This window comes from Eschrichtius robustus, chromosome X (genome assembly GCF_028021215.1).
Source record: "Eschrichtius robustus isolate mEscRob2 chromosome X, mEscRob2.pri, whole genome shotgun sequence".
In the NCBI taxonomy this organism is placed as follows: Eukaryota; Metazoa; Chordata; class Mammalia; order Artiodactyla; family Eschrichtiidae; genus Eschrichtius; species Eschrichtius robustus.
In genome coordinates, this window is record NC_090845.1 from 105,884,537 (window position 1) to 105,898,430 (window position 13,894).

At 45.6% G+C, this 13,894-nt stretch overlaps 1 protein-coding gene across 1 annotated transcript; it reads left to right on the plus strand.

The window, feature by feature from the left end:
- The first annotated feature begins 399 nt into the window (after window positions 1-399).
- Window positions 400-13,105, plus strand: LOC137756189 (homeobox protein ESX1-like). The gene is made up of 5 exons (XM_068532483.1): window positions 400-505; window positions 644-1,019; window positions 9,456-9,501; window positions 11,785-11,793; window positions 12,701-13,105. The coding sequence occupies exons 1-5, from the start codon at window positions 400-402 to the stop codon at window positions 13,103-13,105; spliced, it is 942 nt and encodes a 313-aa protein (XP_068388584.1).
- The last annotated feature ends 789 nt before the right edge of the window (window positions 13,106-13,894 follow it).

A 13,894-nucleotide genomic window follows, 5' to 3' on the forward strand; every position in this document is an offset into this window, starting at 1 on the left:
ACAAATCGGGCACAGCCCCTTGGTCTCGGAAGACGCCCGACCCAGTGCGGAGTACTTAGTCAGCTAGGTTGCAACCTGGGACCCGGCGTTCTGCTCTCACGCATGCTCCCTACCAGCGCCCGGGCGGCGCGCAACATCCCCCGCCCCCCCCGCCAGCGCCCCCTAGACGGCGGAGGCCCTGCCGCATGCGCACATCAGCCAACCCAACCCCCAGCAGGCTGTGGTAAACCCACAGAGAGCGTCGTTCCAGACTCCCTGAAAGCTGACCAGACGCCAGAGGAGCCTTAGCGGTGCCGGGTCGTGGGCCACCGCTCTAGCCTTGAGTCGTGAGCCGGGGGTCTCAGGAGATTCAGCGCAGCCTCCGCTGAAGCTCACAGCCTCTTCGACAGCAGTCGGGACATGGAGCGTCAGCCGCAGAGCAGCCACGATGCCTATGACGACGCGGATGCAGCCGTCGCCGGCTTCCTCAAGCTGCGGGTCGACGAGGAGCGGGAAGAAGCGCACGGTCAGTGGCGGGCGGGGCACTCGCTTTAGCCGATCCCAGGGAGGGGCGAACGGCAGGACCCCACTCGGACGCAGCCCTTCCCCAGAGCCGGGCTCCCTCGACGGCCTGATCTTTCTCTTTGGGTTTTCTCCCTTGCAGAGGTGAAGCCCGCGGAGATCTCGCTTCCCGGAGAGGGGGGAGAGGAGCAGAAGGCTCAGTCCGAACCGGAGCTGGGAGCAGCCGCGGAAGGGAAAGAGGCGGGAGACGAAGGAGAAGGAAAGGAAGGCTGCGATGTCAGCGTCGGAGCCGCCGGCCCCGCGGACGGCGAAAGCCGCGAGGCCGAGGCCGAGGCTGAGGCGAGCGGCGGCGAAGGCGGAGAGCAGGGCGGCGAGGAGCAGCCCCCGCGGGCCGCCGTCGAGGGTCCCGAGGCCGCAGAGGGGCAGCAGCAGGTCCCCCACGTCAGGTTCACGCGGGTGCAGCTGCAGGACCTGGAGCGCGTTTTCCAGCATACTCAGTACCCCAACGAGCGCACGCGGTAAGCGGGCGTCTCGGGCGGCGCGGGCTGCCGCGCGGGTGGCGGGCGGCGCTCTCGCGGGTCCCTCTCCTCGGCTCCGGACCTGAAAGCCCCGGGGCATGGCGGCGGCCCGGCCCTTCCGGCGCACTCGGGGCCTAGGACGGGGGCGGGGGCTCTGCCTGGTGGGAATCGAGGTCGATATTTCCGTGCGGTGTTTGAATAAGTCATGCCGGGGAGCTTTGTCGGCCGCCGGTTAACATAAATAATGAGTCGCCTGAGGCGTGGTGGAGCAAATGCAGAGTTGGAGTCTACTTTTATCTGAAGTTTTGACCATCAGTTATTCATGGATTATATTTGCATTAATTTAAACACTACATTAAAACATCCTTTATCTTGATTACTGAATTTTTAAAAATAAATCAATTTATTTATTTATTTATTTATGGCTGCTTTGGGTATTTGTTGCTGCGCTCGGGCTCTGGGCTCGGGCTTTCTCTAGTTGCAGTGAGCGGGGGCTACGCTAAGTTGCCGTGCGCGGGCTGCTCATTGTGGTGGCTTCTCTTGTTGCAGAGCGCGGGCTCTAGGCGGGTGGGCTTCCGTAGTAGTTGTGGCACGTGGGCTCAGTAGTTGTGGCTCATGGGCTCTAGAGCGCAGTCTCGGTAGCTGTGGCACACAGGCTTAGTTGCCTCGCAGCATGTGGGATCTTCCCGGACCAGGGCTCGCACCCGTGTCCCCTGCATTGGCAGGTGGATTCATAACCACTGCGCCACCAGGGAAGCCCGATTACTGAAATTTTAGTTACCCCTAAAGTTTGTGCCTGAGGTAGAATTGTCCCTAAAGCAAGCTTCAGTGTGGAGAATGAATGGGTTGCTGAGTACCTGTGAATGCGGCTAAAATTTAAAAAGCTATCATTTACATTGTGCTTACTGTGTGTTAAGCACTTGTTTTAAAGGGTTTTTCTACATACTGTCATTGAATCTTCACAACCCCTTGTGAATGTGGTAGCCACTGTTATTATCCCCGCTTAACCTGTGAAAAAACTGAAGCTCAGAGAAGTGATGAAACTTGCCCAAGATGGCACAGCTGGAATGTGGCAGAGCTGGGATTCGATCCTAGGAGGCTGTTCAGTAGGCAAGGCCAGAGGTGATGGTGTGTTGGTCCAGGGTAGTGGCAATGGAGAGAAGTGAACAGATTAAAGAGATATTTAGCAGGTAAAATTGGTAGCAATTCATGGTAATTTGAACATGGGGGTAAAAGGAAATGTTTAAGAAAAATGTATAAATTTCTGATTTGCCCAAATGAATGGCTGCTGGTATATTCACTGAGCTAGGGAATATTGAAAGACAATAAAAGAAGCTTGCAAGAGACAGAGGAGGAGTGTTTGGAGAGGCTGTTTGTAGGCAAACCGTATCGTGGAAACCTGGATGGCGGTAGGAGACGATTCAACAAGAAGGGATGGTAACTAGCATCAACTTCGGTTTAGGATTTTCTGTTCAACTCGATTACTCCAAGTTCGGTTGCTTTTGCTGTGGTGTGATAATTGGATCAGCCCAATTTCTCCCTTTCTCAAAAGGGTCAAACTCAAGATGCCCCTTGATTTGGATGTCTAGAGCTGCCTGATAAACATTTTTTCTTCCAGTTTATTATGATATAATTAACATTCAGTACTGTATAAGTTTAAGGTGCACAGCATAATGAGTTGGCTTACGTGCATCATGAAATGATTATCATAATAAGTTTGGTGACCATCCATCATCTCGTATAGACACATAATTAAACAGAAAAAATTTTTTTGTGTGATGAGAACTTTTAGGAACTCTCTTAACAAATTTCATATATAACATACAGCAGTGTTAATTTTATTTATCACGTTGTACATTATATCCCTAGTACTTATTTATCTTATAACTGGAAGTTTGTACCTTTTGACTGCCTTCATCCAGTTTCCCCACCTCACCCCCACCTCTGGTAACTACAAATCTGATCTCTTTTTCTCTGAGTTTTGTTTGTTCGTTTACTTTCGAAGTATAATTGACCTAAAACAATATGTTAGTTCCTGTTACACAACATAGTGATTCTATATTTCTATACATTTAAAAATGATCGCCGTGATACATCTAGTTACCATCTGTCACCATACAAAGACATTACATAATCATTGACTATATTCCCCACACTGTACATTTCATACCAGTTATTTATTTTGCAACTGGAAGTTTGTACCTCTTAATCTCCCTCACCTATTTCTCTCCCTCCCCACCCCTTCCCTTCTGGCAGCCACCTGTTTACTCTATACTTCTGTTTCTGTTTAGTTATGTTTGTTCATTTGTTTTGTTTTTTAGATTCCACATATAAGTGAAATCATACAGTATTTGTCTTTCTCTGTCTGACTTATTTCACTAAGGATAATACTCTCTAGGTCCATCCACGTTGTTACAAATGGCAGAATTTCATTCGTTTTTATGGCTGAGAAGCATTCCACTGTATATATATACCACATCTTCTTTATCCATTCATCTGTTGCTGGGTACATAGGTTGCTTCCATATCTTGACTATTGTAAATAGTGCTGCTATGAACATTAGGGTGCATGTATCTTTTTGAATCAGTGCTTTTGTCCCCTTTGGATACATGCCCAGGAGTGGAATTGCTGGACCACATGGTAGTTCTATTTTTAGTTTCTTGAGAAACCTCCGCATTGTTTTCTATAGTGGCTGTAACAATTTACATTCTCCCAACAGAGTAGGAGGGTTCCCTCTTCTCCACATCCTCACCAACATTTGTTATCCTTCTGAGGATGACCATTTTGACAGGTGTGAGGTGATCTCATTATGGTTTTGATTTGCATTTCTCTGATGATTAGCAGTGTTGAGCATTTTTTCCATGTGCCTGTTGGCCATCTGTGTATCTTCTTTGGCAAAATGTCTGTTCAGGTCTTCTGCCCATTTTTGAATTAGGTTCTTAGTTTTTTTGATACTGAGTTGTATGAGCTGTTCATAAATTTTGGATATTAACCCCTTGTCAGTCATGTCCTTTGCAAAAATTTTCTCCCATTCAGTAGGTTGTCTTTGCATTTTGTATGTGGTTTCCTTTGCTGTGCAAAAGGTTTTAAGTTTAATTAGGTCTCATTTGTTTATTTTTGCTTTTATTTCTTTTGCCTTGGTAGACAGATCCCCAAAAATATTGCTGCGATTTATGTCACAGAGTGTTCTGCCTATGTTTTCCTCTAGGAGCTTTATAGTATCAGGTCTTACATTTAGGCCTTTAATCCGTTTTGAGTTTTATTTTTTAATATGCTGTGAGCACATGCTCTAATTTCTCTCTTTTACATGTAGCTGTCCAGTTTTCCCAGCACCACTTATTGAAGAGACTGTCTTTTCCCCGTTGTATATTCTTGCTTCCTTTGTCATAGATTAATTGACCATAAGTGCGTGGGTTTATTTCTGGGCTCTCTATTCTGTTCCATTGATCTGTGTGTCTGTTTTTGTGCCAGTACCATACTGGGTTTTTTTAATTATTATTTTTTGGCCACGCCCCACGGCATGCACGATCTTCCCCAACCAGGGATCGAACCTGCGCCCCCTGTAGTGCAAAGGCTGAGTCTTAACCACTGGGCTGCCAGGGAAGTCCATTGATGACTATAGCTTTGTAGTATACAGTAGTCTGAAGTCAGGGACTGTGATACCTCTAGGTTTGTTATTTTTTCTCAAGATTACTTCGGCCATTCGGGGGTCTTTTGTGGTTCCATATAAATTTTGGAATTATTTGTTCTAGTTGGTGAAAAATGTCATGTATTTTGATAGGGATTGCATTAAATCTGTAGATTGCTTTGGGTTGTATGGATATTTTAACAATATTAATTCTTCCAATCCAAGAACACAGTATATCTTTCCATTTTTTGGTAACATTTTCAAATTCCTTCATCAGTGTTTTATATATAGTTTTCAGAGTATAGGTCTTTCACTTCCCTGGTTAAGTTTATTCCTAGGTATTTTATTCTTTTTTTTTTAAATTTTATTTATTTATTTATGGCTGTGTTGGGTCTTCGCCTCTGTGCGAGGGCTCTCTCTAGTTGCGGCAAGTGGGGGCCACTCTTCATCGCGGTGCGCGGGCCTCTCACCATCGCGGCCTCTCTTGTTGCGGAGCACAGGCTCCAGACGCGCAGGCTCAGCAATTGTGGCCCACGGGCCTAGTCGCTCCACGGCATGTGGGATCTTCCCAGACCAGGGCTCGAACCCGTGTCCCCTGCATTGGCAGGCAGATTCTCAACCACTACGCCACCAGGGAAGCCCTATTTTATTCTTTTTGATGCTATTTTATTTATTATGATTATTATTATTTTAAATTAATTAATTAATTTTATTTTTGGCTGCGTTGGGTCTTTGTTGCTGCACATGGGCTTTCTTTAGTTGCAGCAAGTGGGGGCTTCTCACTGCGGTGGCTTCTCTTGTTGCAGAGCACAGGCTCTAGGCGCGCGGGCTTTAGTAGTTGTGGCACACGGGCTCAGTAGCTGTGGCTCGCGGGCTCCAGAGCGCAGGCTCAGTAGTTGTGTCCCACAGGCTTAGTTGCTCCGCGGCATGTGGGATCTTCCCAGACCAGGGCTTGAACCCGTGGCCCCTGCATTGGCAGGTGGATTCTTAACTACTGCGCCACCAGGGAGGCCCTTGATGCTATTTTATTTTATTTTATTTTTTTATTTTTTAAATATTATTTATCTTGATTATTGGGCCTTTAACACTTTTTAAAAATTATTTATTTATTTTTGGCTGTGTTGGGTCCTCGTTTCTGTGCAAGGGCTTTCTCTAGTTGCGGCAAGTGGGGGCCACTCTTCATAGCGGTGCGCGGACCTCTCACTGTCGCGGCCTCTCGTTGCGGAGCACAGGCTCCAGACGCGCAGGCTCAGTAGTTGTGGCTCACGGGCCCAGTTGCTCCGCGGCATGTGGGTTCTTCCCAGACCAGGGCTCGAACCCGTGTCCCCTGCATTGGCAGGCAGATTCTCAACCACTGCACCACCAGGGAAGCCCTGTCTCCAGGTATTTTTTTATTTTGTCTTTGATTTCTTCAGTGACTCATTGGTTGTTCAGTAGCATTTTGTTTAACCTCCACATGTTAGTGTTTTTTTGAAGTTTTTTTCTTGTAGTTGATTTCTAGTCTCACAGGATTATAGTTGGAAAAGATGCTTGATAGGATTTCAATTTTCTTAAATTTACTGAGGCTTGTTTTTTGGAGAATATTCCATGTGCACTTGAGAGCAGTGTGTATTCTGCTGCTTTTGGATGGAATGCTCTATAAATATCTACTAAGATATTAGACCTAATGGAGGTCTAATATGTCATTTAAGGCCAGTGGTTCCTTATTGATTTTCTGTCTGGGTGATCTGTCCATTGATGTAAGTGGGGTGTGAAAGTCCTGAATATTATTGTTACTGTCAATTTCTCCTTTATGTCTGTTAATATTTGCTGTATGTATTTAGGTGCTCCTATGTTGGGTGCATATATATTTACAATTGTTATATCTTCTTGGGTTGATTCCATGTTCATTATGTAATGTCTTTCTCTGTCTGTTGTTATGGTCTTTGTTTTAAAGTCTATTCTATCTGACATAAGTATTGCTACCCCAGCTTTCTTTTGATTTCCATTTGCATGGAATACCTTTTACCATCCCTTCACTTTCTGTCTGAGTCTTTAGATCTGAAGTGAGTCTCTTGTAGGCAGCATGTATGTGGGTCTTGTTTCTTTATCCATTCAGCTACTCTTTGTCTTTTGATTGGAGCATTTATTCCATTTATATTTAAAGTAATTATTGGTAGGTATGTACTTACTGCCATTTTGCTAATTGTTTCTGGAGTTCTTTTTTGTTCCTTCTTCTTTTGCTCTCTTCCCTTGTGATTTGATGACTATCTTTAGTGTTATGTTTGGATTCCTTTCTCTTTTTTTGTGTGTGTATCTATTATAGATTTTTTTTTTAATAAGGCAGCTTTTTTTTTTTAACTTTCGGTTTGTTTATTTATTTATTTATTTATTTATGGCTGTGTTGGGTCTTCGTTTCTGTGCAAGGGCTTTCTCTAGTTGCGGCAAGTGGGGGCCACTCTACATCGCAGTGCGCGGACCTCTCATTATCGCGGCCTCTCTTATTGCGGAGCACAGGTTCCAGACACGCAGGCTCAGTAATTGTGGCTCACGGGCCTAGTTGCTCCGTGGCATGTGGGATCTTCCCAGACCAGGGCTCGAACCCGTGTCCCCTGCATTGGCAGGCAGATTCTCAACCACTGTGCCACCAGGGAAGCCCCTATTATAGATTTTTGGTTTGTTGTTACCATGAGGTTTATATATAGCAGTGTATTAGATTATGCATATATATATATATGTATATATCTATATTCTTTTTTCTTTTTCTTTTCCATTATAGTTTATTACAAGATATTGAATAGAGTTCCCTGTGCTATACAATAAATCCTTGTGGTTTATCTGGTATATATGGTAGTGTGCATCTGTTAATCCTGTGCTCCCAATTTATCCCCCCACTTGGTAACCATAAGTTTGTTTTTTATGTCTGTGAGTCTGTTTTTGTTTTGTAAATAAGTTCACTTGTACTGTTTTTTAGATTCCACATATAAGTGATATCATGTAATATTTGTCTTTCTCTGTCTGACTTACTTCACTTAGGATAATACTCTCTAAGTCCGTCCATGTTGTTACAAATGGCAGAATTTCATACCTTTTTATGGCTGAGTAATATTCCATTGTATATATATACCACATCATCTTTAGCCATTGTCTGTTGATGGACACTTAGGTTGCTTCCATGTCTTAGTTATTGTAAACAGTGCCGCTCTGAACATTGGGGTGCATGTATCTTTTCGAATTAGAGCTTTCATCTTTTTCAGGTATATGCCCAGATATGAGATTAGTGATGTTGAGCATCTTTTCATGTGCCTGTTGGCCATCTGTATGTCTTCTTTGGAGAAATGTCTATTTAGGTCTTCTGCCCATGTTTTGATTGCGTTGTTTGTTTTTTTGTTATTGAGTTGTATGAGCTATTGGCATATTTTGGAAATTAAGCCCTTGTCAGTTGCATTGTTTGCAAATATTTTCTCCCAGTTCGTAAGCCTATGGACTTTTCATTTTCTTTATGGTTTCCTTTGCTGTGCAAAAGCTTATAACTTTGCTTTCATTCTTTTTTTATTCGTAGTAATGGCCTTTTCTTTTTGCTTAGAGAAGTTCCTTTAACATTTCTTGTAAAGCAGGTTTTGTGGTGTTGAACTCTTTTAGCTTTTGCTGTCTCTAAAAGTCTTCATCTGTCCTTCAAATCTGAATGATAGCCTTGCCAGGTAGAGTATTCTTGGTTGTAGACTTTTTTCCTTTGAGCACGTTAAATATATTGTGTCACTTCCTCTGGTCACCAGAGCTATATGCTCCAGGGGTGCCCTCTATATGGGCTGCATGGGCCCTTCTATTGTAATGGGCTGACTACTGTGGATGTGCTGGTAGGCGGGGCTGGAACCCTGGTCTGTTGGTTGCCAGGCACTGCCCAGTGCAGAGGCTGCTGGCTCACTGGTGGGCGGGTCTGGTTCTTGGGCGGCTGGGGACTCAGGAGCCCCTATGGCAACTGACTTGTTAGTGGGTGATTCTGTGTCCCTGCCTGGCTAGCTGCTTGGCCTGGGGCGTCCCGGGAATGGCGTCAACAGACTGGTGGGCAGGGCGGGTCCCAGTACTGGTAAGCTAGAGGAAGGATTCCAAAATGGTGCTTGCCAGCAGCAGAGTCCTCATGGTAGAACGAGCGCCCTAAAATGGCTGCTGCCAGTGTCTATGTCCCCAGGGTGAGCTCCAGTTCCCTCCTGGCTCTCTGGGAGGCTTTCCAAGATCAGCAGGTAGGTCTGATCCAGGCTCCTTTCAAATTACTGCTTCTGCCCTGGGTCCTGGAGCATGTGAGATTTTGTGTGCACCCTTTAAGAGTGGAATCTCTATTATTTCCCACAGCCCTCTGGCCCTCCTGAAAGTAAGCCCCACTGGGTTTCAAAGCCAAACGCTCTGGGGGCGTTCTTCCCAGTGCAAGACCCCAAGCTAGGAAATCTAATGTGCTTGGACCCCTTGCTTCTTGGGGAGAACCTCTGCAATTGTAATTATCCTCCTGTTTATGGGTCGCCAACCTGGGGGTGTGGGTCTTGACTATACCACATGTCGGCCCTTCCTGTCCCATCTCGTTGTGTTTCCTTCTTTATATCTGTAGTTGTGGAAGATCTTTTCTGCTAGTCTTCAGGTCATTCTCATCAATAGTTTCTCTGTAAATAGTTGTAATTTTGGTGTACCCATGGGAGGAGGTAAGCTCAGGGTTTTCCTATGCCACCATCTTGGCTACTCTCTGAATAAACATTTTAACATAGCATGAAATGTGCATTGTATATTTCATTTCATGCATAATGTCAAATGCTGAATATTTGCAATATTTTTCCCCTCAGAAAGGAGCTTGCAAGACACCTGGGAGTGACTGAAGCCAGAGCACGGGTCAGTAAACCTGAAAAAAGCAACTTGGTAGGGCAGCCAATCTAAAACCTGCTTTAGGAATTGGATACCTTGTCCTAGACATTCTCAGGTTGGTGTGTTTTTGTACCCTTGTCTATGTTTTGGAAATAAGGTTTGAACTTCTGGGGCTTTGGGGCCAGAATATATGTATCTTCAGTAAAGTTAAACTCCTTCCAAAACTGGTGTCCTTTAGGGGGCAATTCTCTGTGGAATCATGTTGGGGCTGATTCTGACTTGGGAATTATTCAAATTAATGCACCAAATAGCTGGGTTAGGAGAGGGTTCAAGTATACTAAATTATTTTAAAAATTTAAAGCCAGGCATAAGCTCTTTGTATAAGGAGTGAATTTACAAGTATTCAGGCAATTGGGTAAGGGAATAGTTCACCTCGGAACACAACATATGAGCAATTAACATATGTTTAGTTTAGATGAGACTGATGGGAAGGGGAATAGCTTAAAATTCCAAGTGCCTGGTCCTCTTGCTGTTGTTTTTATGTGTTTGGTAGAGCAGTGTAGAGAGTTTCAGCCGTAAATTTTAATTTTCTGAAATTTTTTGATGTGCAGTCTGAAAACATTGCTAATATAGTAGGTTGTGCATTATGATGGAGACGGGGGAAAGGTTTGCAATCTTTAGGAATTTGTCTAAATATATAAAACAATAAAACAAACAAAAAGAACAAATTTGAATAAATTTCCACTGACCTCAAAAGGTGGACGGGTTTGAGAATAATTGGATACTATCGATATATGTCTTGGAGATACTGCGTAAATTCAACATTATGAAACTACCAAATGTATCAGTGAATATTATTTTGAGCAATTTCTAATGTCTAAGAATTTTTTTCTTCCCTTTTCATACTATTATGAGGGATTGGTTTTGAAGAAGTCGGTTGTGATGGTCAATGGTTGGCTCTCAGCTAGTCGCTTACCTGTGTTAATTTGAAATACTTGCTCATTCACTCAGGTAGTGGTTACTAGTTGGTAGCTCATGGCACAGAAGCTGATTATTTGTCCATAGAACACAGTAAGTTGTATCAAAGGAATATATATATATATATGTATTTTAATATATTTATTTATTTATTTTTGGCTACGTTGGGTCTTCGTTGCTGTGCGTGGGCTCTTCTCTAGTTGCGGAGAGCCGGGGTTACTCTTCGTTGTGGTGCGCGGGCTTGTCAGTGCAGTGGCTTCGCTTGTTGTGGAAAAGGAATATTTTTCTAAAAAACAAGATTGATAAAGAAAGGAAGAAAGAAGGAAGGAAGGAAAGAAGAATCAGGATGGGTTCACTAGCTTTGCTGCAGAGAGCGTGTGTGAGGGCAGTGATGGACACGGGCTGCAGAGCTGGTGGTGGGGTCTGGAAAGCAGTGCTGGCAGCCTAAGGCCATGGGCTGGGCTCACAGTCAGGTCTGGCCAGGGCTTGGGAGGCCCAGGCCTCTGCTTTCTCAAGCAGGCAAAGCAAGCTCAGAGGAAAAGAAAAACTGACGTTTTCGCAGCTTGCTTCTCCTGGGTTTACATAGTAGTCTCTTAATGGAGTTCTGAAGGGAAAAAGTGCAGCAAGAAACAAATGAAGAAAAAGGGAGAGTGTTTTCATCTATTTCCAAACTCTACAGCATGAATGTCCCAAAGAAACATTTAATGGACACCCTCCCTTGTTTTGCAAAGACAGTACGAGTTGTTTTATGAAACCAGTATTGGAAGTATGGAAGTAGTGTCAGCCTGAACCTCAGATAGCCAGCTTTGCATATTGCTTATATTTATGCAGATTTGACCATTGGTACACTCGAACCCCCCAAAATGAGCTCTATTACACTGGCTTTTTTTGACTACATATTCATGCAGCAGAAGGACCCAAATACTAAGATGGGAGAGGGAAAATGGGGCGACAGAGAACGGAGGCCCTTGGTCTCATGTAAAATTTGCCAAGTGGAAACTTCCAAAAATACTAAATGTGACATAATTCCATGAACTGATTTGCTGAGGGAGCAGTGGAGTCCACAGGACAGGCTTTACTTTCAGTTGTTAATAGTTGGCAGATATTTAGGGGGGAGCCATTTTGTGACCCCTCACTCACGTGGTTGTCGGCTGTCTTCCTAAAATGCAGGTTGCACCCTCTTGCCTTAAGCATAAGGAACAGGATGGGGATCTCCTGGTTGATTAGCAGCTCCTAGAGGGCGCAACCGTGCTGGGCACCAGAGGCTCTGGTCCAAGGTCCTGCGACTGTAGCCAGAGCAGAGTGAGCTGACCTGGTCCTGAGCCCAGGAAGGTTTGGAGGGTGGGGCAGGGTGGAGAGTGCAGAATTGACAGTGGTGACAATGGTATGCCTCTTTCCCCCCAAACTCTTGTCTGGGCAAAGATTTTAAGAGCTTTAGTAAATTTGGGCCGAGTTAGTCTAAACATTCACTACCCCTATAGTCGGATATTAAGGCAGTGTCCAGGGCTTCAGCTCTGCCGGTGTCCAGCAAGACAAGCCACAAAGTCCCTGGGCCCCCCATGACCAATCCTCCCTCACAATACCATCTCCATCTTTTTAACCATCCCAAGGTTCCAGAGGATGAATGACCCTTTTGAGTCATCCTTGAGGAAAGCTTTTGTTTAAAGATCCAACCCACTCCTATTGATTATTTACTGTAACCAAAGATGGGTTTTTCAAAATGGGGACCATTCCCCTCAGTATGATTTTAAAAGGCACCCACTTTTTCCTATGCTCAACTTCCCCCATAACTAAGGTGACACCTGCCCAATGAGTAGGGATTAGTGGCAGCTGGAGCTGATGGTCAGTTGTCAGGACGCAGACCTACCAGGCATAGTAATAGCAGCAGGGACAGAGTGCAGTTGGTCAGCTCCACCTGCATCTAAGAGTGGGGGAAATAATAGTAAAGGTGGGAGGGGAGAGACAAAGCCATATGCCAATCCAGAGCCTGGCATAGTCGGTGCTCGCTCTTGGGGGGGAGGGGGCCTGAAGGGAGCGCCCTCAGCTACATATCCTAAGATATTTTAGCAAGAAGGAAACAGCTTCTCCTGATGCAGTTTAAAATCTTCAAGGCACCGAGAGCTCCCTGCTGCGATTTTTCACGTCTGACATGAAATGCTCAATATACTAATCAATCCCTTTTTCTCTCTGCTTGAAGGGTTGGCTTAAGAATAGAAGGGTAAAAAAAAAAAAAAAAAAAAAAAAAAAGAATAGAAGGGTAACGTGGCGGAGAAATCAGAGGGCACTAATGTTAAGAAACGTGCCCCCCGTGTCCCCGGTCCCCCCTGTTGTCGTCAGCTTGTGTGAACCCTGCTTGGCCATCCTGCTTCAGGAGCTGAATTGGATCTGCGTTCTTCTGGAGCCACTGCCGCTGGGGCTGCCTATGCCGCCCATGCCACCCATGCCGCCCATGCCGCCCATTCCACCCATGCCGCCCAGGCCACCCATGCCGCCCGTGCCACCCATGCCGCCCTTTCCTCCTATGCTCTTGCCTCCTCCGCCCTGGCTTCTTCCACCCTTGCTTCACTGTAGGTACCCTCATGCGGCATGGTCTGGTCCCTTACCATTGGCGATCCTTCAGCAGCCCCTGATTCCTCTTGAATTGTCTCTGTGACAGTTTTTTTCAAAGTGCCTTTGAGTCAGATTCAAATTCTGCATACCTCACTACCAAGAGCAGTTCCCCAAATGCCTGCCAAGTGTATTAAATAGAAGTAGAGTCATTGACCCACTGTTTCAGGCCATGTTTCTGTACTTTCAATAAAGTTGTGAATTCTCTGCATATTTGTTCTCTGTGTCACATGGGGTTAGTAAATTTGATGGAAGTTGCTAAGCCAGCACCATTCAGACCGAATGCCCAGGAGGCCTCCTTTCATGCAGTAACAGCCCTGAGTCACCATCATAGGCCATGCACATCTCAGAAGTTTCCCAGGTGCCCATGAGGGGTTTACACAGACCCACCTGTTCTCTTCCACCCTCTCCCCCAGCACCCATGCTCCCCGCACCCTGCCCCATTGGGACCACCTAGATGTGCAAGACGGGTGGTGTGGAGTCTCGAATGGGAGAACAGTGTGTTTCAAAGCAGGCCTGAGGCCCATTCATGGTGACCAGCTCAGGTACAAGGAGGACTCCAAGGGACACTTCTGCAGTGACTACTCATAGGGCTTTATGGAGGAGAGGGAGCAGGGCATCATCTGGTTCTCTCCCAGTTCTGTTCACCGCCTTCCCTGTTGTGGAGGGCACATGGGGATAGAAACCACGCTAGCGGAGGGGGAGGGGCCTACCTCTGCGAAGGTAACGCAAGAGGAGACTGTCTAGGCCCGCGTGCGGCTCTTCTCACCCCCTCTCCCCCACCCCCAGACGCAGAAAGCATAGCATAGCTCCTTCCCCAGCTCAGAGCTGATGG